The following is a 24238-nucleotide window of genomic DNA, read 5'->3' on the forward strand; positions in this document are numbered from 1 at the left end:
GGATATGGGGAAATGTAGGCTACACGGAAATAAAATATATCAGTGAAAATCTTTTATGTAAAGGGAGAATGGAATAATTGAGGTGGGAGAGTAAACAATAGTGGTGGCAATGTTAAGGTAGCAGAAGTATAGGAGGGCTACTCTCTCCCTTACCTTTTCCTGTCCATTCTACTCTAAATTGACTCTGGTTTAAGGTACATTTTGGAGGAGGCCCAGGGGAGCTGAGTTGGTCACAGATCACAGGGAGAATGAGAGGAAAGGGGGGAAATCTCTACTAATAATCCTGGAAGGGAAAGCTTATATTTCTAGGTGGGCAGTATATAAGTTGGAGATCTTACCTATAATACTTTTTAATGAACAGTTATAAAACTGTGAAATAGTTTTTAACATGGACATCTTTGTTGGTGTGATGCTTAGCCAGAATATTGTTGAATCTGTACCTAATTTAAATTATTCCTGTACATTTACTGAAAGGTAAATTTAATTTAATCATTTTACCAGAATTTCTGACAAAGTAGGAGAAAAGAAAGGTGAATTTGATCTTCCTTTCTCCTGGACATCCTTGTGAAGTGTCAAGAAGGCAGTGAAATTGGATTTGGATATAATGGATATGTCCAAATTCTTAAGTTCCAAGAGTTTATTAATGTATTTCCTTGTATCTTCTTACTAATTCTATAAGTCAACTTTGAATATAGTTTTCATAAATAATCTGTGTCTTCAGCATTTGGTGCTTGATTTTAACCACATTTATCAGGAGCATCCAAGCTCTCTCTTTTTTTTTTTTTTTCACTTTTAAAAAATTTATTTATTTATTTTTAGTTTTCAACATTCACTTCCCTAAGCTTTTGAGTTCTAAATTTTCTCCTCCTCCCTCTCCTCCCCCCTCCCTAAGACAGTAAGCAATTTGATGTAGGCTCCACTTATACATTCATATTAAACATTTTTACATTAGTCATGTTGTAAAGAAGAATTAGAACTAATGGGAAGAACCATGAGAAAGAAGAAACAAAACAAAATAAAAAAAAAAGAGAGCAAATAGCATGCTTCTATTTGCATTCAGACTCCAAAATTCTTTCTCTGGATGTGGATGGCATTTTCCATCATGAGTTTTTTGGAGGTGTGATCCTTGCATTGCTAAGAAGAGAGGAGTCCATCAAAGTTAGTAATCTCACATTGTGACTGTTACTGTGTACAGTGTTCTCCTCGCTCTGCTCGCTTCACTCAGCATCAGTTCATATACGTCTTTCCAGGTTTTTCTGAAGTCTGTCTGCTCCTCATTTCTTTTTTTTTTTTTAATATTTGAATATTTGATTTTAAAACTTTCAATTCCAGATTCATTCCCTTCCCCCCCCCTGCCACCCACCCCCACTGGGGGGACAAGCAGTTCAGTATAGGTTGTACATGTGTGGCTAATGCAAAACAATAACATAGTAGATGTATTGTAAAAGACTGACTATTTTTCCCTCCCTCCTATCCCACCTCCCACTTGTTCTATTCTCTACTTTGATCCTGTCCCTTTGCAAAAGTGGGTGCTTCCAACTTCCTTCTCCCCCAGCCTGCCCTCCCTTCCATCATCCCCCCTCACATCCCCTTCCCCCCCCTATTCTCCTGGAGGGTGAGATCCCCTATTTAGTGTGTATTTCTCTCCCTTCTCAAGCCAGATTCAATAGGACTAAGGTTGACCTATTCCCTTTTGCCTTCCTATTCTTCCCCTCCATTGTAACCATTTTCCCTTGCCTCTTCTGTATGAGATAATTTGCCCCACTCTGTGTCTCCCCATCTCCTCTCATTATATTCCTCTCACATCTTAATTTCACCTTTTAAGTATCATCCCTTCCTGTTAAATTGGTCCCGTGCCCTCTATCTATGTATACCTGTAAACGTATATACACTCATTCACATATGTATTCATATGCCCGCATACCCTCATATAAAGACATATATATTTCTAATCCCTTCAACTACTGAGAAAATTTTCATAGGTTACAATTATTGTTTTTCCATGTAGGAATGTTAATACTTCAACTTTGGCCAGGTGGCTCAGCGAGCAAGAGCACCGGCTCCAGTGCCGGGACGACCCGGATCAAATCCGGGCCCAGACACTCAGCACCACACCCAGAAACAACAACTGGCCATGCAACCCTGAACAAGCCACTCAACCCCGATTGCTTAAAAAAAAAAAAATAGTTCAACTTTGATAAGTTCCTTATGATTTCTTTTCCCTGTTTACCTTCTCATGCTTCTCTTGCTTCTTGTATCTGAATGTCAAATTTTCTATTCAACTCTGGTTTTTTCAGCAAGAATGCTTGAAAGTCCTGTATTCCACTGAATGACCATATTTTCCCCTGAAACATGATACTCAGTTTTGCTGGGTAGGTGACTCTTGGTTTTAATCCCAGCTCCCTTGACCTCCAGAATATCACATTCCGGGCCCTTCAATCCCTCAGTGTAGAAGCTGCCAGATCCTGGGTTATCCTGATTGTGTTTCCACAATATTCAAATTGTTTCTTCCTGGCTGCTTGTAATATTCTCTCCTTGATCTGGGAATTCTGGAACCTGGCTATAATATTCCTAGGAGTTTTCTTTTTGGGATCTTTTTCAGGAGGTGATTGGTGGATTCTTTCAACCTCTATTTTGCCCTCTGGTTCTAAAACATCAGGGCAGTTTTCTTTGAGAACTTCCTGGAGGATGCTTTCCAGGCTCTTACTTTGGTCATGGCTCTCAGGCAGTCCAATAATTTTTAAATTATCTCTCCTGGATCTATTTTCCAGGTCAGTGGTTTTTCCCATGAGATATTTCACATTGCCTTCTATTCTTTCATTTGTTTGGATCTGTTTAACAGCATCTTGATTTCTCATAAAGTCATTAGCTTCCATTTGCTCCAATCTAATTCTGAAGTAATGATTCTCCTCAGTGAGCTTTTGAGATTCTTTTTCCATCTGGCAAATTCGACTTTTTAAGGCATTCTTCTCCTCATTGCCTTTTTGAGCCTCCTTTGCCATTTGAGTCAGTCTGTTTTTTAAGGTATTATTTTCTTCAGTCAGGCTGTTGACTCTCATTTCATAATTTTCTTGCATTGTTCTCATTTCTCTTCCCAATTTTTCCTCCACTTCTCTTATCTGCTTCTTAAGGTCCTCTATGGCCTGTAACCAGCTTGTATTTTCCTTTGAAGCTTTTGGTGCAGGAGTTCTGACTTCACTGTTTTCCTCCTGTTCCATGCCTTGCTCCTTCTTATCCCCAAAATAGGAGTGTAATATTGGAATCTTCTGTCTGCTTTGTTTCCTTTGCCTGCTCATTTTGCCACTCAATGATTTGACTTTTGGGCTTTTTGCCACAGTAGGACTCTGCCACCAGACAGGGAGTTTTCGTCCCAAACGCTGGGGTTTTCTCAGCTGCCGGAGGTGTTAGATGGGTGCCCTCTCTGAGGTCTCCACACGCTCTGGCAATCTGGACACACACCCCAGGACCTCCACCCTAGACTGCAATCCAGATCCAAGCAGGTTAAAGCAAGAGCAATGACCCCTCAGACTGGTGCTTGGTCCCCCTACACTCTGCAGGCCAGGAGCTGAAGCCGCCATGTGGTGCTGGCAGGCTGTGCTGGCGTCTCAGCGGTTTCTCCCACCGGGGGTAAAAGCCATGCACTCCCACTTCCTGGGTCCCAAAGTCCAGACTGCACTGGCCTCTCACCTTGTCCTTCGCATCTATGTATTGATAAATCTGGAAACGGCCACAGCTGCTGCTGATCTGGAGTCCCTCTGGCTGGTGGCTGGTCAGGCCCGCCCTGGGGCTAAAGCCTCAGCGTGGGGCTGGGCTCGGCTCCCAGAGCGCTGTGCTGGCCGATTCCTGCCGGCCTGCCAGGCTGTCCTCAGCAGGAGGTTAGCTTCTCTATGTCATTTTGTTGGTTCTGCAGCTCCAAAGTTTGTTTAGAGTCCCCTTTTTACATGGATTGGGGAGGGTGGAAGCCGGAGCCGCGGGAAGGTCGTCTACTCCGCCATCTTGGCTCCATCCAAGCTCTCTTACCTCTTACTTTTCCTTTCTGAAATGTAATGTGATTTCATCAACTTGTGCTTGAGGGAATTGACCCTCTTGTTTTTGATATATGTCAGAGTACTACCTGATTTTAGTCATAGCTATCCATTTTTTCTTCAAGAATTTGTGATTCTATTGGTATATTTCTTCTACAGATTGAGATTACAGTGTTTCCATATTTTGGTAAATAATCTTTTTGAATTGTTGTGTTTAAAAATGCATTAGCTTGCTGGGACCCTCATTACAAGAGAGTCTGAATTTAGGCTGTTTTTTGAAACAGCTTACAGTATCTATAACTACTACCCTTTCTGTAGTCCTAGTGGCCAGTTTGATAGCTGCTTCCAGAGCTTAGAGCTTTTGAGAAAACAAATCATCTTTACACTTCAGTGGATGGTTTTCCTTCTTGGGCAATATCAAAGATTGCTGAGATGGCTCCAGATTTTGTGAATTGACGATAACCTGATATTTAAAGGACTGTCCTTTCTTCCCTTGATTGTTTTAAGTAATCTTCAGTCTTTCAGAAGTTATTTTCTGTCTTGCAATTAGGCTATTCTTGTATTTTCCTTTTGTTATCACCATAAAATTATAGACAACAATGTTTACTTAGTTTAGGGAAATCTAAGTTCACCCAGGATAAATGGTTTTCTATCCAATTTCTTTGGTTCTTTGGGAATAGTTGTAACATCTCAGGTAGTTCTTAAGGCCTGAAGTCGTCAAACATTTTTCCCTATTTTGCCCCATTTCAAAATCAAGCCTCTTGCCTCTGTTAAAAAATCTGAAACAAAAATTACTAGATAATATGATAATATGGAGGGTTTTTTCCTTCATTTTTTATTTTGGGCATAAATTTTTCTGCTTTTTTTAACTAGTCATAACTCAGACTCTTTATGACCAGAAAGGTCTTAGAGATCATGTAGTCTAACACAAAAACATGTCCTTTTGACCCAATGCTATTACTGTCTTTTTCTGTTAAAATGATTTAGTTTTTATGCTGTACTTCATACTGACAAATAATTTTTTAAAATAATTTTCAGCTTTTCAGGAAGACCTCTCAGGTGAAGGGACATTTTTCTTCATGTTTTTACAATTTTACCATGGTCATGTAGTCAGTATAGAACTAGGATTAGAATTGAAGCCTTAAAATGATTAAGAAAGTGGGGGAGGGAGTGGTAAGTTATGGGGGCAGGGAATCCAAAGCCTTAGAGTTGTTGCCTATTGCATAAATCATGGAGATCATTTTTCCTCAAGGTAGTAGGTAATGTGACTGATAATGAAAACTTGGTTTTCCTCTCACTTCCAGTATCAGCAACGCCGTCAGCAGGAGAATCTGCAGCGCCAGAGCAGAGGAGAGCCTCCTCTACCTGAAGAGGACATGTCCAAGCTCTTCAAACCTCCTCAGCCTCCTGCTAGGATGGATTCACTCCTGATTGCAGGTATTATCCCTTTCCTAGTGTCAACCAGTTTGCAGTTCCTCTCACCTCTGTTTATAGAAAATATAAGAAAAGGAAAATAGGGAAAGGGGGAAAAAACCATAAATTGTTTGGGAGAGAAATCAAAAGTAAGAAGGATATGTGGTAATGAATTACCTTCCAGTGTACTAATGCTTTAACACTGGATAAATAACAGTTTTATGGGTCTTTTAAAAAAAAATAATAATAGTGAGTCAAGTTATTGCTCTCTCTGGAGTCCCAGAATTCTTTTAAGGTGAAGTGGTTTTATTTGAGCCATACATATCAATCCTTTCAGCAATCCTTTCTCAGAATACATCTAAACTTAAACATTTTAAATAAGGCAGCATTGCATTTGTAGATTCTTTACAGTTTCATGGTTTTTTGTGAGGCCTCTTTCAAATTTAGTAAGAAAACAATTATACTCTAATAAGAAACATGTTTATACTTTTTTTCCTTTCAAACATGTGGCAATAAGTACCATTCTCTTAATGTGGACTTAAATTTGGGCCAGAGAATAATATTCTTGATTGGTTTGCCTTTAAGACACTTAACTCTTTCAACCTTTAAATAATGGGATATAAACTTGATCTATGAATATGTTAATGTAAAATAAGTCACTTTTTTTTACTTCGTTATAATAAATTCATAAAAATGTGATTAGGATGTCATTTGAGTCAGTTTATCTTTTATCTGTGGGAAATTCATAGTGCTCACAGAAAGTACTTTCAGAGTTTCAATTCAAAGAACATAGCACTGTATTTCATAGTCTGTAAAAGATACAAATGTCATAAAATAATCTTGTATATAATAGCTCAAAAATTGAGTATAAATCCCAAAATTGATTACCATGTGATTTAGATACATACAGTGTTTCTAGTGAATTCTAAAATCAAAATAAACTGTGGAATTATATACTTAAGACTGAAATTTTTGTCATGGGCTCTTTATATTTATGTGAAGTCCTAGTAAGCCAATACTTGGACCAGAATGGGTAAGTGCCATTTGTTCATTAGGTTTAGATCAGTCCCAATCATATTCTTGAATAGTCAGCAAACTTTGATTGATGATACTAAAGTTTACTCGTTGTAACAACTTTCTTAGCAGTATTTTCCCTTTCCTTTGGTAACACTATATAGTGGAAGTATTTTAACTATAATTTGAATTTGTTTTTAAAAGAAGTCTTATATTTATCCTTGATGTCAGAAACAACAGTTAAGAATTTTTTAAAAAGTAGAGCAGGATGATGACTACTTTTAGAAGTGTCATTATCTTAACTCTTGGAGGTTTTCAAGCAGAAGCGAGATAGTTGAATATGTGATCTTGGGGATTCTTTTAGTGTATTATTTGAACTAGCTGGTTGGCAAGGTCCTTTCTAACTCAAATTCTGTGACTCTAATATTCTTTTGTTCCGTTTTTAAAAAATAGAATATTTTGTTATAAGCATCATAACTGATAAAACTGGTTCTTTCAGTCTAATTTTCTTACTGTAGTAGGTGTATATTTCCTTCACTTCATACAGCTCATGGCACTTATTTCTCTCCTTCATTGATAGGCCAAATTAACACTTACTGCCAGAACATCAAAGAGTTCACTGCACAGAACTTGGGCAAACTCTTCATGGCTCAGGCGCTCCAAGAATACAACAGCTAGAAAGAGGAAACCCATGACTTCTGGTTTGATAAGTTGTTTCCAGACAAGGTGCTGATACATACTCTGAGATCACCTGCTAACAGCTCTTCCAAGAAATAGAATTTTCTTAATGAAAATGACAGTGCTCATTTGATATCATTGACTCACTTTGGCAGTAAAATTGTTCTTATGAAAAAATAAAGTTTGTTTTTAAAATTTCTTAATGTTTTCTAATTTGGTACTTAGTTTGATCTGCGACTGAGTTGCTCTCTTTGTCTTACATGCATGCACAGAAAATACTGAGTAGATTTTCCCCTGGTTATCTGGGTTCAAAACCTGAGTTCACATTTAATTGCTACTAGTCCACTGTTCTGGCTTTGGACAAAAAAGGTTTGTTCTGTAATCATGGTGAGGCTCCTCAACCCCAAACCTCCTAACCCCCCAATTGAATTCTAATTCAGTGAACCTTAAGGTTGTTGGTTGGTCACCAATGAAAGCTTGTGAAATTATATACCACCATGTCCACAAAGTCTGTGCCTTACAGGAATTTCAAGAGCTCATAGATAGTGAAGTAAATGTTCAGTGCTGTATTTTCTGACCTTTTGGGGATAGTGGACTTGTAATTGTTATATAGTGCATAACTGATAGGCACCCCAACATATCAACCCCAAAATGAAGGTAATGGTAGTTATTTTACCAAAATGGTAGCAATTTTACCAAACTTCTACATGTGCCTTTAAATATTTTTTTCCTTTTAAGGTCAGATTATTATACCTCAGAAATTAGTTTATACTCTATACTATACTGAGAAAAGCCTATAGTAGTAAATGTGTACCTTTGTAGTAAAAGATTTCAATGTTTTTGAATAACAAGGGATTATCACAGGATCATAGGTCCAGGAAACTGGGCCAAAGTCACACAAGTAGAATTGGCTAGTCTTTTAGACTCCAAATCAAGCATTCTTTACATTGTACTTTGTTTAGAAAAACTATAAAAATGAAATTTCAAAACATTGTCTAGTATAAACATTTTCTTCTTGTGTTCAAAAGTCAAATGACTGATACTCCCAAGACAACTTTATTAATACATGGCATGTGATTCATCTACAAATATTTTCAGTTTCTTCAGGTCAAAATAAAAACAAAACAAAACCCTTAAAGATAAAGTACCTGTTTTAATAAATCATTTTACCCAAAGTTTATAAAAATGAGAATGACAGGGTAAGACTAGTATGTTAAAATAGGGAAGTGCATAAGGCTTAGGAAAACCCCTTGATAATTACTTTAAAAAAAAAAAGGGTGGGATATGTTTTGGCATTTTTATATTACCTAGATAAGGCTGATAAAAAGATGAAATGTTGAACCAGATTTTTTTTTTTTAAATTTATAAAGCAATCGGGGTTAGGTAACTTGCTCAAGGTTACATGGCCAGTTATTTCTGGGTGTGGTGCTGAGTATCTGAGCGCGGATTTGATCCAGGTCATCCTGACTGGAGTCGGTGCTCTTACTCGCTGAGCCACCTGGCCACCCCTAAGCAATTGGGGTTAAGTAACTTGCTCAAGGTTACACGGCCAGGTGTTTCTTGCTGGGTGCTAAGTGTCTGAGCCCAGGATTTGATCTCCAGGTCTTCTCAACACTGGAGCCGGTGCTCTTACTCGCTGTGCTACCTGGCCACCCCATTTGAACCAGATTTTAAAAACTATTTCAGGGATTCTTCGAAACACCTCTGCACTGCTCAAAATATCACAACAAAGGGGCTGCTAGGTGGCACAGTGAATAGAGCACTGGCCCTGGAGTCAGAAGGACCTGAGTTCAAATCCAGCCTCAAACAATTACCATGTACTAGCCGTGTGACCATGGGCAAGTCACTTAATCCCAATTGCCCTGCTCCCCCTTCCCCCCCCAAAAAAAGTAAAAGAAAATTACCACAACAAAGTTGGTATTATCATTGTTCTTTGAAAACTTTGGAACTGGGACGTAGTTGCCAGATATTAGTTGGTATTGAAGATGGGGATAAATACTGAGTTTTTACATTTGGGTATTTAATTTTGCTTAAAATTCTATTTTCTCCCTCTCTCCCCCTTCATTAAAAAATGGGGGGGGGGGGAGAAACTTGTAATATACATAAACAAAACAAAATATTACATTAGCAGTGGCCCCAAAAATGTCTCATTAGGAATCCTCTGCCAGAGTCTTAAATCACGTCTGAGAAAAATGATTATTTTCTTATTAATAGCCAGTTTTATATATGGGACACAAAGGTCCTCCTTTTTATTACTGATAACAATTATCAGTAAGTTAGTAGAATTATTTTTTCTTTTTTACTTCCTCTTTCAAAGCTCACTCCTAGTGTAGGACTGGGTGGACTATGAGACATTGTCCTCAATCTTGGGCAGGACTCCACCCAGCTGGGAGAGTTTATTTCTGATAAAAGGGTAAAGAATCTATTCTCAGAGAATTCTGGCCTGTTCTATAACTAAATGGTCTGGTTAGGGATGCATCCCTTTGTCTAGCTTGCCAGAGGTGGGAGTGGTCTGGGTAGAGGTGGGTTCCTTTGTCCAGATAGCTGGAGGCAGCTGAGTTTCATCCAGCCACATTCTCAGCTAGGAGTTGAAGACCTTTTGCCTACCTTCTCATTAATGGTTAACCAATCAGAGTTGATTTTCACCCCCAGGGGACCCCCCCCCCCCCCCCCCTGCTTTTCCAAAGATATTTAACATTCAACAACCTCTATGTGTGCACTTTGGTGACACCAGAGAGAACACAGGCCATCAATTTATTGATTATTTGCTAGCCTAATCAACAAATTTATAGCTGTCTTGGGTTTTCATTTGTCTCACCTCTCAAGAGTTACATCTATCATGTTTCACCTGGAATCTTAGTTGGCCATTGTGTTGCTCAGAATTCTCTTTTTAAATTTAACAAAAATGTATAGCAAATATACATCCTCAAAGCAATTTATCACAATAGCGGTATTCCACCTCTAGATTCCATTACCATTCTATAAGGGAATGCCTTATTGTTCTGGAATAATGGTTAGTCATTTCATTGATCAAAATTCTTAAGTCTTTTAAAGTTGTTTGTCTTTAAAGTGTGATTGTTTTCATATAAATTGTTCTGGCTCATCAGTTCATTTAAGTCTTAACAGGTTTTTCTGAAACATCACTTTCATCATTTTATTTACAGGAATAATAGTATTCTATTATAATTATACATCATAATTTCTTCAGCCTTTTCCTAATTGATGAGCATGCCTTTAGTTTCCATTGTTTACTACTACAAAAAGATCTGCTAAAAATATTTTTGTACATGTGGATTCCTTTTCCTCTTTGATCCCTGGGTTGTTCTTTTTAGTGGTATTACTGGGTCAGGGATATGTACAATCTAGCAACTTGATTTTCCAGAATGGTTGGAGCATTTCACAGTTTTACCAATAGTGTACATTAATGCCTATTTTCCCACAGGTTCTCCAAAATTTGTCCGGTTTTTGGTCAACTTTACCAATCTGGTGGTTTTATAAAGTAATCTCAGAGTTGTTTTAATTTACATTTCCTTAATTATTAGTGGTTTAGAACTATTTTTTATGGCTATTGATAGATTTCATTTCCCTTAAGGTGTCTTGGTACCATGCTTTTTTATAAATAGCCCCTTTCAGTTTTGATTTTTGAACCATACTGGCATTAGAACTTTAGTACTGGGGGAAAAAAAACCTTTTGATTTGGTAAAGCTTGAATTTAACATAGAATAGTCTAGTCCTTTTCTATGTAAGAACATATTTTTGTGTCTGACCTGTCTCCTTCCTTTTTTTAACTTTACTTCATGCTAGGATTTTTATGCTTTCCTCATTCTATATTGCACATGAATATTTTGAAATTCCCTGGGCCATCTGAAGAGAGAGGATATCCATATGACCACTGAAGAAAATTTGCAATTGGGGGAAACAAAGGGGGAGCACAGTGGGTAGAAATGTGTTTCTAGATAGAATAGGAGAGTATTGGGGTAGGTATGTTCAATAATACAGGAATGCACCGACTCACACTGCTTGGTAACTTCACTATCTAGCAAGGATCAAAGGACTAGATCTTGAAGGGAATTAAGGTCACCTAGTCCAACCTAGACTCAATTTATGGGTATGAAAATAAGTAGATTAAAGGACTTGCCTAAGGTCACACAGATAGCAAGCATTAGAGAAGAGACTCTTACTCAGAAACCTTTACTTCTGAGCCAGGGCTTTTTCCATAGGACCCAACTGGCTTAGGTTATTTAGAGCAGTATGTGCCGAAATTGTGTTCCAAACTAGTGAGTGAGTGGCATTATATGAATTTCCTAAGGAGACAAGCACATTCCTCAATGGATTCTGCATGTGGAAGAAGTCAAAAGTTGGAGAGAAAACTTTTCCAGAATACACTAGAGGAAGGATTGAACCATCTGTTGTTGACTCAACCAACAGGTGAGAAAAAAATTTCCTGTTCCCTCTCCCCTTTGGTTGTTAAGTCATTGGACCCTTTGTGACCCTCTTTGGGGTTTTCTTGCCAAAGATCCTGAAGAGGTTTGCCATTTCCTTCTCCAGCTCATTTACATGATAAGGAAACGGAGGCAAACAGGATTAAGTGTCTTGCCCTAGTTCACACAGCTAGGAAGTGTCTGAGGCTTCCTGACCCCAGGCCTGGCACCCTATCCACTGTGCCACATCATGTTTGTTCAGGGCACTACAAGGAGGCCAGAGTCACCAAATTGTAAGTGGACTGGAGAAAGGCGATGGGAAAAGTAAGAAGGGGCCAGGTTATGAAGCATTTTTTAGTGTGATCTTGGGGGTAATAGGAAGCCATTGAGGGGCAGCTAGGTGGTGCAGGCAATAGACCACTGGCCCCGGAGTCAGGAGGACCCGAATTCAAATCCGGGCTCAGACACTTAACACTTACTAGCTGTGTGACCTTGGGCAAGTCATTTAACCCCAATTCCCCTCCAAAAAGCAAAAAAAAAAAAAAAAAGGAAGACATTGAAAAGTACTGAATAGGTAGGCAGGTGTACCATGGTCAGATCTGCACTTTGGGAGTGTCAGTTTGAGTGAAGGATGGACTGGATTGGGGAAAAATGAGGCAGGGAGACCAACCTCCTAGCTGTTGCATTAAGTCAGACATCAAGGGGCAGCCAGGTGGCTCAGTGAGTAAGAGCACCGGCCCCAGAGTCGAGATGACCTGGGATTGAATCCGGGCTCAGACACTTAGCACCACACCCAGAAATAACTGGCCGTGTAACGTTGAGCAAGTTACTTAACCCCAATTGTTTAAAAAAAAAAAAAAGACATCTGGTGATAACAATCATCATTACAGAGTTGCACATTTGGGGGGGGGGGGGCATATAGGAACAATAGGTAGAGTTGATAGGACTTAGCAATAGATTGGATATGATAGGTGAGAGTGAGGAGTTAAGGGTAACACCAAGATTTTGAGCCTAGATGATAGACAATGCTTAGGGAAATTAGAAACTTTTGGGCAAAAGATAATGAATTCAGTTTTAGATAAGCTGAATCTATTTTTTTTTCATTATTCATTTTTTTTTTAACGTGCAGTTAGGTAAAACAATTCCATATTAGTGGCTTGGTACAAGAAGACAAAAAAAAAAAGAAAGTGAAAAATAGCATGCTTTACTCTATATTCAGGTAATATCAGTTTTTTCTCAAGAGGTGGATAATATACTTCATCAGTGCTTTGGGATTGTTTTGCATTATTGTATTACTGAGAATAGCTAAGTAATTCACAGTTCGTCAAACAATTGCTGTTAACTGTATATACAATGTTCTGGTTTTGTTCACTTTGCATCAGTTCATGTTAAGTCTTCCCAGGTTTTTCTGAAATCATACTGCTTGTTATTTATTTATTTATTTGCTTTTTTTATGGGGGGGGGGAGACAGGGCAATTGGGGTTAAGTGACTTGCCCAAGGTCACATGGCTATTTTTTTGTGCTAAGTGTCTGAGGCCGGATTTGAACTCAGGTCCTCCTGACTCCAGGCCCAGTGCTCTATAGGTGCCACCTAGCTGCCCCTGCTTGTTATTTCTTATAGCACAATAATATTCCATTACAATCATACACCACAGCTTGTTTAGCCATTCCCCAATTGATAGGCATCCCTTTGATGAACAATTCCTAGCCACCACAAAAAGAGCTGCTATAAATATTTTTGTACAAATAGGTGCTTTCCCCTTTTTTTGGATGTCTTTGGGATATAGACCTAGCAGTAATATTGCTGGATCAAAGAGTTTTATAGTTTTATAGTCCTTCAGTATAGTTGCGAATTGTTCTCCAGTGCATCAGTTCACAACTCTACCAACAATGTATTAGTTTCCTAGTTTTCCCACATCCCCTCCAACATCCAATATTTTCTGTATTTGTCATATTAGCCACTCTTGATAGGTGTGAAGTGGTACTTCAGAGTTGTTTTAATTTGCATTTCTCTTATCAGTAGTGATTTAGAACATTTTTCGTATGACTATAGGTAGCTTTGATTTCTTGAACATGTTGAATTTAAGATTCACTAATGGACTATAAATTCAGGTTCAGAGATGGTTTTCTATTTTGTATCACCTGTTCTATTATACTGTACTTAGCAATAAGGTACATAATAAATATTTATTGAATTGAACTTTTCTGTTAAAACTTGATTTCAAGTATTAAATTGTCTTAATAAGTAGAATTAATGTCTGTTCTTGATTTTAGGGTCTTTATACCTCAAGCTCATCTTTCTGACTCTTAATTACCATTGTTAGGACTGTAGAACACGATGAGGTCGGGTTACCTTTGTAGTGACCCCAGGATAATTGCTTGAATTGTTTTGAATACTTACTCCTTATGATCTTGTTTTCTTGTCAGTTACCCCTTTCAGCTAAGCAAAACACACAAAAAAATCATTTTAATTAATTGACTTTTTTACATTGATAGAAATTAAAGAGCATTAAAAATGAAGCATTGGCACAGATTTCCTTTACTCTGTAACTGAAAAAAATAAAAAGCCTGGGTTTTTTTTGTATGCCATAGAAAGGAAGGAATTGCTTTTTATAAGACAATAGTTTCTCAATTGCACCTTAACAAAATAAGATGACCTGTACTTAAGTGATCCTATAATCTTAAGTAGGTCCATTTTTATAGTTTAATTAATTACAATAGGAAAACACTTTGGCAGCTAGGTGGCACAGTAGATGGAGTGTTGGACCTGGACTCATTTTCCTGAATTCAAATCTGACCTTAGACACTTACTAGGTGTGTGTCCCTGGGCAAGTCACTTAATCCTGTTTGCCTGAGTTTCCTCAGCTACAAAATGAGCTGGAAAAGGAAGTGTCAAACCACTCCAGCATCTCTGCCAAGAAAGCCCGAGATGGGATCACAAAGAGTCAGCCATGACTTAAAAAACTACTGAACAAGGAAAACACTTTCATTAACACCAAAGTTTTCAACAACTAGAAGGGAGGAAGTAAATTCAGGTATCACTCAGATATTACTAAAGTAATATTTTTTTTTCCATTGGTCCTTTTCTAGGGCATGTATTTTTCTAGCATTTTCTTTCCATCCACCTCTTTGGACATGAACAAAGAGGTTTTGTTTAGCTTTTCAGTTTTTAGTTTTTTAGTTTTTAGCAGTGTTGGTTCCTTTGGCCAATAAATGGTTCTTGCTCTCTCTTCTGAACACTGTGACCTCTAGCATTGATCTCTTGTTCTATGTAAGTTAGACACAGTTCTTAATTTTCTGACCCCATAGGTAATTTTCACCCCATCTTTATCTTGCCTTTCACTTGTTCTTCCTCCACTTGATTCTTTAGTTTCCATACTTTCCCTTTGTCTTAAGAGGGTTTTATTTTCCTAAGTTAATCCTAATAAAATAGAATTCACTAACTAGACAATTATATGTCCCAGTAACCTCATGAGTGACATCACCATAAAAAATATTTTTCTCTTTGTTTCCAGCAAATTCCTGTTGTGGTTCATGAAAGACTCCCATGTGTGTTAAGTAAAATTAAACCTCCAATAAGATGAAGGGAGGAAGTGTAGCTGATAATTTCGACTGTGACAGAAATATATTGTCAGTAGGCAGAAAGACCATGTGTTTATGTCACAAACAACAAGTAACTGGTTCAAGGTAATGTTTTGGTTGACATGTCTGTGTACTGTTTCACCTGCCAAAGGTGACATCTGTCATGGAAAGACTAAGCAAAACATTTTAGAGAAGAATGGAATTGGATTGGTTGTATCTATGTCCTTTATAAAAGGACATATGCCCACACTTGAGGGCAATTAGTGATTGCAAAAGTGGAATGGTTTAGTTTGGGACCCATGCATATAGTCACATGGCTTTTTAATGGAATACTTAGAGCAATCTCTTTAGATAGGTTGCTTGGAAGAGGTTTGGATCCAAAAGGTTAATTAGGTGGATTAAGAAGGGTAAACATTTTGCAAAAAGCTCATCAATTCATTTAAATTTAGAGCTGGAAGGGAATTTGGAGGTCATCTACTTCAACCTGATCATTTTATGGATGAGGAAATTGAGGCTGAGGAGGCCAAATGACATGCCCCAAGGGACTCCCAACCAATTGTTAGCATGCCCAGGACTAGAACCCCTAGGTCTTATAACCCTACCATTTTGCTTCTCAAAGTGCTTATGGCTGTGCCAGGGTCCTTTAACTGACCTACATGCAAGGAGCCTTTGTTCTTCAGTGAAGCCCCTTAGAGCCAGTGTCTGTTTTCAGACAACTGGAGCACAGAGGTGTTATGTGATTTGCTCAAGATGGGACAGGAAACCAGTGGCAGATCGAGCTCTCTTGAGCCTCCCTGCAGATTTGGCTGGCCTTGTTGGAAGGTGGATGGAAGGGGTCAGCTGTATTGCCTTTGGGTGGAAGGTAGGGGTTCTGGGATTATAAGGCAGCGGTGGTGAGAGTGGCAGTGGTTGATGATTCTAAAGTCAGCTTGAGTCTGAAACATTTCAAGAAACCAAATTACAATAGACTTTTTTGACAGTGAAATATTTCTTTGGAAATTCAGATGTCAGTTTTATTAAAGTGTAAACTAGCATTGGAAAGAACTTTGGAGTGTTTTTTAGAGATACTATTGAAAGTAAAAATTTTTTTTTGGGGGGGAGCATTTATATAAGTGTATGTGTGTGTGTGAAAACTCAGCCAACACCTTCACCTTGGTCTTCCAAATTTATAGGCTTATATGGAGTCAGTTCACTCATATCTATGGAAATAGGAAAGACTTAAACAATTTATGAAGAAAAGAAAATTTTGCATTTTTTAGGTTCTAGTTATTCTGTTAAGAGTTCACAAACTTACAGAAATTCAGGACCCCTTCTGGGGGCTGGGATGGAAGCGGGGAAAGGGGTTATTTTACATTTTGATGAAGCAAGCCCTGCTGGGGCAAATCACTGATGACACTCTCCCCAAAGCTGTAGATATTTTATGATCAGGCCTTGCCAATGAATAAGCTAGAATCATTTGGGGCCTCCATTTAGAAGTTATTAGAGGCCAGCGATGCAAATCATAGCTGTGTCCACAGTACCTGCAGTATCAGCATTACTTTTCAGTTAAAGCACACTTCAAAGTAAAGATTTACCAACCCCATGTTGGTAACTCTAGGCTCTTTCTTTGCCATTAGCCCAGGCTGTTGTGACTCCTTGCTGCTTTTCCTTCAATTAAAAATTTTTTTTAACCATGTTATAATGTAACAGTAACAACAATACTGTTTTTAAGAATTGTTGGGAAATGTATATATTTTTAAAAATAAATAAGAATTGTTTGGGTTTTAAATACATTGGTCTATACTGCTAAATAACTTTGAATGAATAAGTTTAAGTTATTTTGACTATTGGGTATTAAAAATACCCAAATTAACTATTAAGGACATATGAAGGAAGGTACTATCTGTATCCAGAGAAAGAACTGATAAATAGAAGTATGTATAGAATTATCTATCTATCTGTCTGTCTGTCTCTATCTATATTTGTGTCTAAAAAGGGGAAGGAAAGAAATTTACATGATAATTTTGTTGTATATTTGAAAGGAATAGCAAGTTGTGCATAGTAGATTTGCAGTTTCATGTATAGTCATCTTTTTTATTATTATACTATATTATGGAAATACTTGTTTTATTCCATAAATTAAAAATTAAAAAAAATTTTAAGCACGCTTTTATATAGCATGTTAAGGCTTACAAAATGTTTTTAATATACTTTGTCTCACACCAATCCTGTGAAGTAAATGCTATTGTCCATCTTTCACAAGTAAGGAAGCCCAAGCTCACACAGAGTTAAGTGATTCACCCAGGGTCACACAGCTAGTAAGTGTCAGAATTTGAACCTGGTCTTGGCTTTGAGCACAACTTTTTAGACACTACACTATACTGTCTCTCAAAAAGTACTAAAAAGTATAAAGACAAATAACTCTGAAAGATTTAAGAGCTTTGATCATACAATGACCAACCACAATTCCAGAGGACTTGTGATGAAACATGCCACTCTCCTGACAGATAGACTCAGGGTACAGATGGAGGCATAAGGTTTGCTTTTTGGTTTGGTTTTTTTTTTTGGACGTTGTTAATGTGGGAATTTGTTTTGCTTCACTACTCATGTTTGTTCCCAGTTTTGTTTTTCTTTCTTTTTTTTCAATTGGGGTGGAAGGTGAAGGAAAGGATGAGAAAATAGATTTTTGTTCATTGAAAAAAATTAAATTTTTTTTAAGCACTGAAAAGGTTCCTGCTGAGCAATGAAAAGAATCATTCGTCTCTTTAATCTGTTCCTGTTAGTGGATATGAAAAGAGTGAGCTGTTATCAACCACTAGCCTTTGTCCTGTTCCAAATATGTGATTCACCAGCATTTCTACCCAGATTTACAGCTGTATATCTAGGTTTATATCAAAGCAGGGCCTTTGTTTTGCTTATGTTTGTTTGACTGGACAGATTGTTGTTGACATAAATCATCATGCAGTGACAAATGCTCTTCTACTGGTAAGAATGACAATCTTGACTATGCAGAAATTTGGCACTTAGCCACATCATTTCTGAATTCATATATATTTGAATGTGTATGTAAATACTGTATTATATATATGCACACAGGCAGACATGCACATATACACACATATATGGGAAAACATATATAACTGAATTTAAGCATTTACATACATACATATGTGTATGTATTTATGTTCGTGTTGAAATCCAGCCAGTGAAAGGCAGAGTAATGGTGAAAGTCTGCCTACCAGCCCCACCCTTAACCCTTTTCTGGTTAGGTCAGTGAGTTGGAGAGGGAAAAAAAGGAAAGCTGAAAAGATTAGAATATGTGCTATTTTTCCAGCAAAATTAAAAAGTACAAAACTCATAATTTATAATATGAAAAGAATGTTGGCACTGAAAAAAGTCCCTCTTAAAATTCTGTCTCCATCTAGATTTTCAATCTACTAATCAATCCCAATTTTGTTTGGGGTGATATCCCTAAAATATGACACATTAGGTCTTTTTGAATGAATATTTTTTCTGTATTTGAACACCGTGTTATAGGGTTACAACAGAGCAAGCAATATTTTCAACATTCAATGAAGTGATTTCATCTTGAGTGCCTTAATAAAACTGGCAGGGAGAATTTCATTTCAGCAAGCTGCAAAATGACACTGCCCTGAGAGGCCTATTCAGAGACAGCAGCCATGGCAAGCTTTTCTGACTGCATTAGAGGTTTACATACCTGCATACATTATGACAATTGAAAACAAGTCATTGGAAGATTTAATAAAACAGTTCATGTCTCCATTGCAGCTGATATTTCTGCCCCTCCCCTTAACTTTGTTGTCAGTATTTTCTGAAATGTGAGTTTTAAAAAAGCATATAGAGATTTAGATTTAATTTGGTACAGCTTGCATTTAAAACTCTGGGAAAATGAGAAGTAATTGGAAGATAACAGTAGCAGCTGCCTAGCCAGTTGTTTCAAAATATGGCAATAAAATATTAAACTCAAAACTTGCTATTTTTGTGCATGGATGTCTGTCACTGGTTATGATAGATTTCTAATCTTCATATCAAGTTATTTTTATAGGGTTTGGGCCAGGGGGAGGAGGATGGAAACACCTTTATGATAAGTTGTAGATTTTTATTGCTCCTCCAAGGAAACTAGTAATATAGTAGCACTCTCTTGCAATAAGCTTAGTGCACGCACACACACACACATACTCTTTATTTTTAAAATTCTAAACATATATGCACTGTCTGAATATAAATGGACTCACATGAAAAGGCAACCCCAGTTTTAGGATACCATCTTTGGTAGAAAGAATCACAATGATTCTGCATATGAATGCAGACAATATTTGATCTTTGGGGGAAAAGCAATGGAATTATTGGGAAATGTAATATATTTTTTGAAAAGGAGCAAGGATTAATTTGATTTTAAACACATTAGTCTGCACTGATATATAACTTCCTACAAATAGAATTGTCCCATATTAGCTGCTCAATCTAGTTTAATCAAAACCAGAGCCATAACTAAAAATTTTGGCACCCAGGGCAGTGGCATAAAATCAACTTTGGAATTTGTGAAATGAAAAAAATACAAGAAATACCAAAGTGGGAGGAGTAATTGATTACAACAGCAGCATCTACTCTGCTAAAGGGGTAGTGTCAGTTTTTTTAACATACACCTAGATTTGGGTGCCCTGGGAACAAGGCCCCAGTTTCCTGACCTAAGTTAAAGCTTGTGGGAAATGAGATTTTACTTCCCAAAGGAGCCTTATTCCACCTTTGCAACATAGTATTTGAATGTCTCTGGGTGAGTTATTTGGTCTTTCAGTGTCCCAGCCGACTCTCTAAGACTATAAATTGCTGCAACTGGTGCATTGCATATCTGTATTGATTAAGGGAGGTTTTTTCTTCTTCTGAGAATTCTCTATATTAATGCAGTCACAGGTCCAGTACAGTCCAGAGAAAGGAGCATTATGTGGAATACATAAAGGGTACAATATGATAATGAAGGTAGTGCCGTTCTAGTTTATAATTTATATATATTTTAATATGTAATTTATTATACATTAATATAAAATTTATATATAATTTATATATTATATAAATTATAAATGTATAATTTATAGAGGGAGGCAGCATAGGGTCATAGAAGGAATGACTGGTAATAACACCCTAATTTAAAGAAACCTAGATTATGACTCCTTGGCTCTCAACCTGTCAGTTAACCATTCCCTCAGTGTATTCAACTTGCATGACCTACTGCTTGAGTCCACTTTAGTTAAAGACCTAGATGATTATCTTTCCTATCTTCTCAAGTGTTCCACTGTGATGCTCAAACATTCAAAAATGAATATATTTTGTGATCTTTTATCTTCTTTCTACTCTTAAAAACTTTTTTTTTTTTTTGGTCCTTGATGTGGTGCTCACCCCTCAGTATTTTCTGAGGTATAACCTCTGACTACACTGTGCTCCCTTCTGACACTTGTTTTTTTGTTGTTCAATTGTTTCAGTCATGTCCAACTTTTTGTGACCCCATTTGGGGTTTTCTTGATAAAGATCAGCTAGAGTGGTTTGCCATTTCCTTCTCCAGTTCATTTTACAGATGAAGAAACTGAGGGAAACAGGGATAAGTGACTTGTCCAGGGTCACACAGATAGTGAGTGTCTGAGGCCAGATTTGAAGACAGGGAATTCCAGGCCCAGCACTCTTTCCCCTATGCCACACAGCTTCCCTCTCTTAAACTTGATCCTTTATTAGCTGCTTCAACTCTGAAGTCCATTTTTCAGTCACTCCCTGCACACTTTTCCATGGCTCATTCCTTGACAAAACACAGCCCTGGTTACTTCTGCCATTTGACTCTTTTGCTCTTGCTTCTATACGGCTGAGCAGTTAGAGACTATCATGAAGCTGAGTCCATTATACATTTATGGTATCTCAGCTGTGCCCTCATTGCATCAAGACGACCCTTCTATTCAATCCTATTTGGTTCTTCATTCCATTTGCCAGAGAAACTATTCTAGACCTTCTAGGTTCTCCTTAAGCCTCCCGTACATAGCAGCCTCCCCACTCCTGCCCCCTTAGCATTATGCCTAGCACATTTTTTTGTTGCTTAGTTATTTCATTTGTGTCCAACTCTTCACGACTCCATTTGGGGTTTTCTTTGCAAAGATACTGGAGTGGTTTACCATATCCTTCTCCAGCTCATTTTACAGATAAGGAAACCAAGGCAAACAGGATTGAGTAATTTGTCCAGGGTCACATAGATAGCAAGTGTATGAGGCCAGATTCAGACTCAGATGAGTCTCTGTGACTTCAGGCCTGGCACTCTATCTGTTCATCTGGCACGTACTAAGCACTTAATAAATGCTTATTGATAGACTGGTTCCTTTTCCGGACAGTTCTGCTATAACTCCTGTTTTGAAAATACAAATTTGTTCCATCACAATTGATATGTTAAGGAACAATTAGAGCATAACTTGAATTTTGGATTTGCTATTGCATGATTTCATCCACAAGAAACAGCTGCAATGAAATAAATTTCACTACTTCATAATAATTCACAAGTCGAAACCCTTTTGACACCCACTTCTACAACCAAACTTCAGGTCTTTTTCTGTTTGTTTTTGTTTTTTGCTTTTTGGAGGGCAGTTGGGGTTAAGCGACTTGCCCAAGGTCACACAGCTAATAAGTGTTAAGTGTGTGATGTCACATTTGAACTCATATCCTTCTGACTCCAGAGCTGGTACTCTATTCATTTAGCCACCTAGATGCCCTTTTTTGTTTGTTTGTTTTTGTTTTTTGCTGCTTCGGGTCTTTTTCAAGGTAAAGTGCCACATTATATCGATTCTGGTACAGTAGGAGCTATGGCTAGAAGAGGGCTGATCTGTACCCACATACTCAATCCCCCCCCCACCTTCAGTCATGGTCATGGCCCAAGTTCTTCCCTCTATCCCCACTTGCACCAGCTAAGACCATCCTCTCTTTAGCCTTTGACTATGAATTTTTCTAGCCCAGGCCTGGTGGGAACCAGGGAGCAGGCTAGGGAGGCAGCCTGAGGCCATGGGTACAGCCATTATTTATTGTAGTATTTATGTATTTCTTAAGCATTTAGTATTCGATTAAGGCTAGGTAAGAAATGAGGTAAAGAATGGCTTCTTTTACCTAGTTAAAAAAAAAACAACCCAATTTGGAAGGGAAAGACTCGCAGGGTTTTTGGTCAAAACAGAAACAACTGCTATTTATATTTACTCTGAGCATTTTGGGCCTAAACAATGACCCTGTGGGCTTGGGTTGGGACCTATTACTGTGAGAACCAGAGTGATTTGGGTTTAAGGCATGATCCCTAAGAAAGAAATCTAGCCTGTAAACCCCAAGATATCTTGTTAAGTTTTATCGATCAAAATTTACATTCCTTCAAGCAGAGCACTGAGACCTGGGAATGACCTTAGCTTAAAAAGGTCATGGACTCCCACTGCATGGGGGAGTCATCTGCAGCTGTCCTAATCTATATCTTGCCACTGGACCCAGATGGTTCTGGAGGAGAAAGTGAGACTGGTGACTTTACACAAACCTACCTCACTTAAATCCAATTCACTTGCAAGTCATGGTTTCACCTTTCTGATGCCATAGTCTTCTTTGAGAACAAAAGTCAAACAACAAAAAGAAGCATATAGTATGGATAAAACTGTACAATTGTTTTTTTTTTATCAAGTTCTTATCTTTTCTTTTAATGTGTCACTGATGAAATTTTTGAGTGTTGTGCTCCTATCTCCATTATTCTCATAAGCCCTGTGGTTTTTATTTTATGATTTTGCATAGTGTGGTGATTTTTAGGAATGTATGTCTCAGAGAAGAAATGACTATAATTTCCCCGGGCCTTGGTATACTCATATGTCAAATGGGTTAGTATTGCTTGTGTTACCAAATTCAGCCTATAATGAACATGGAATAAAATGATTGATAATGAGTATACTTTTTTTTGTTGTTGCTTTTTTGGAGGGGGAAAGGCAAGGCAATTGGGGTTAAGTGACTTGCCCAAGGTCACAATATTAAGTGTCTGAGGCCACATTTGATCTCAGGGCCTCCTGACTCCAGGGCTGGTGCTCTCTATTCACTACACCACCTAACTACCCCAATGATGATTACACTTTGAAAAGTAGTTTATACTTTTCAAACACAAAATGACATTTATGCGGAAACCATTTTTCAAGCTACATTTTTGGGACACAGTTATAGTCAGTTTTTAGTAACAAGTGTTTCCTTGGCTGGGCTAAAACCCAGTTTGAGCCATTAGGAACCTCTCAGCACACGGTAGTTGGTCATACATCTATAGAAAACTTGCTGGTGAGTTGAATAGAGGGGGAGCAAGCAGGGAACAGGTGAGGAGTTAATAAGACCCAGAGGTGCAAGGGACCATGGAGATCACTGGCTGTAATTTTCAGAATCCTTTTTGTTTCCTGGGCCCAGAGACTGGTGAGCCCTTCTTAAAATGTTTTTGAATGCATAAAATACATAGCATTGCAAGAGAGACCGCTTATATTGAAATGCATTTATCAAAATATTTTTTAAAAAAATTTTCATTCTGCAGATAAAGAACCTTTAATTTAGGGCAGATTCCCCCCTTTACAGATAAGGAATCTGAAACTCAGAGAAGGCAAATGACTTGTCCAGGATCACATTATAGTAAGTGATAAAGCCTGAACTTGAATCATAATTCTCTGATTATAAATCTAGTACTTCCCCACTGAACCATGTGCTTCTTTATAAGAATCCCATGAAAGGAGAATATGGCTGGGGTTTGGTTTAATATTTTAGAGTTTGCTTCATTCCTTTGTCTAAGAATACTGCATTATATTTATACAGCAGACGGCTTCTATAGCAGCAGCTGTTTCCTGCACCTGGTTAATTTAGCCCTGAATGGCCAGTACTCATTAAGTTTTTCTGAATCTCAAAGCTGCATTTTATAGATGGGGAAACTGAGGGACCTAGACTAGTTATGGAATTGGCTTGGTTTACAGCTAACTAGTCACATAGCTAGTTGGAGCCAGAAGTCTCATCAAGGTCTCTATCTACTGGACTGTCGCCTTCAGGAGCCACTGAGATTGGTGAGCCTCCAATTCCCATGTTCCAAAGCATGTG

The 24238-nt window shown here is 37.9% G+C and overlaps 1 protein-coding gene across 1 annotated transcript in view; it reads left to right on the forward strand.

Annotated features, from left to right (window-relative positions):
* The window catches only part of EIF3H (eukaryotic translation initiation factor 3 subunit H), a 115228-nt gene extending 107900 nt beyond the window's left edge, over positions 1-7328 (forward strand). The window contains exons 7-8 of the mRNA XM_069081187.1: positions 5330-5462; positions 7033-7328. Coding sequence (XP_068937288.1) covers positions 5330-5462; positions 7033-7130 — 231 coding nt within the window. The 3' untranslated portion in view covers positions 7131-7328. The remainder of the gene's footprint in view (positions 1-5329; positions 5463-7032) is intronic.
* Positions 7329-24238: the final 16910 nt, after the last annotated feature.

The sequence above is a fragment of the Petaurus breviceps genome, unplaced genomic scaffold, assembly GCF_028583685.1.
Source record: "Petaurus breviceps papuanus isolate PSGF00001 unplaced genomic scaffold, PetGlider_PUasm1.0 98, whole genome shotgun sequence".
NCBI lineage: Eukaryota > Metazoa > Chordata > Mammalia > Diprotodontia > Petauridae > Petaurus > Petaurus breviceps.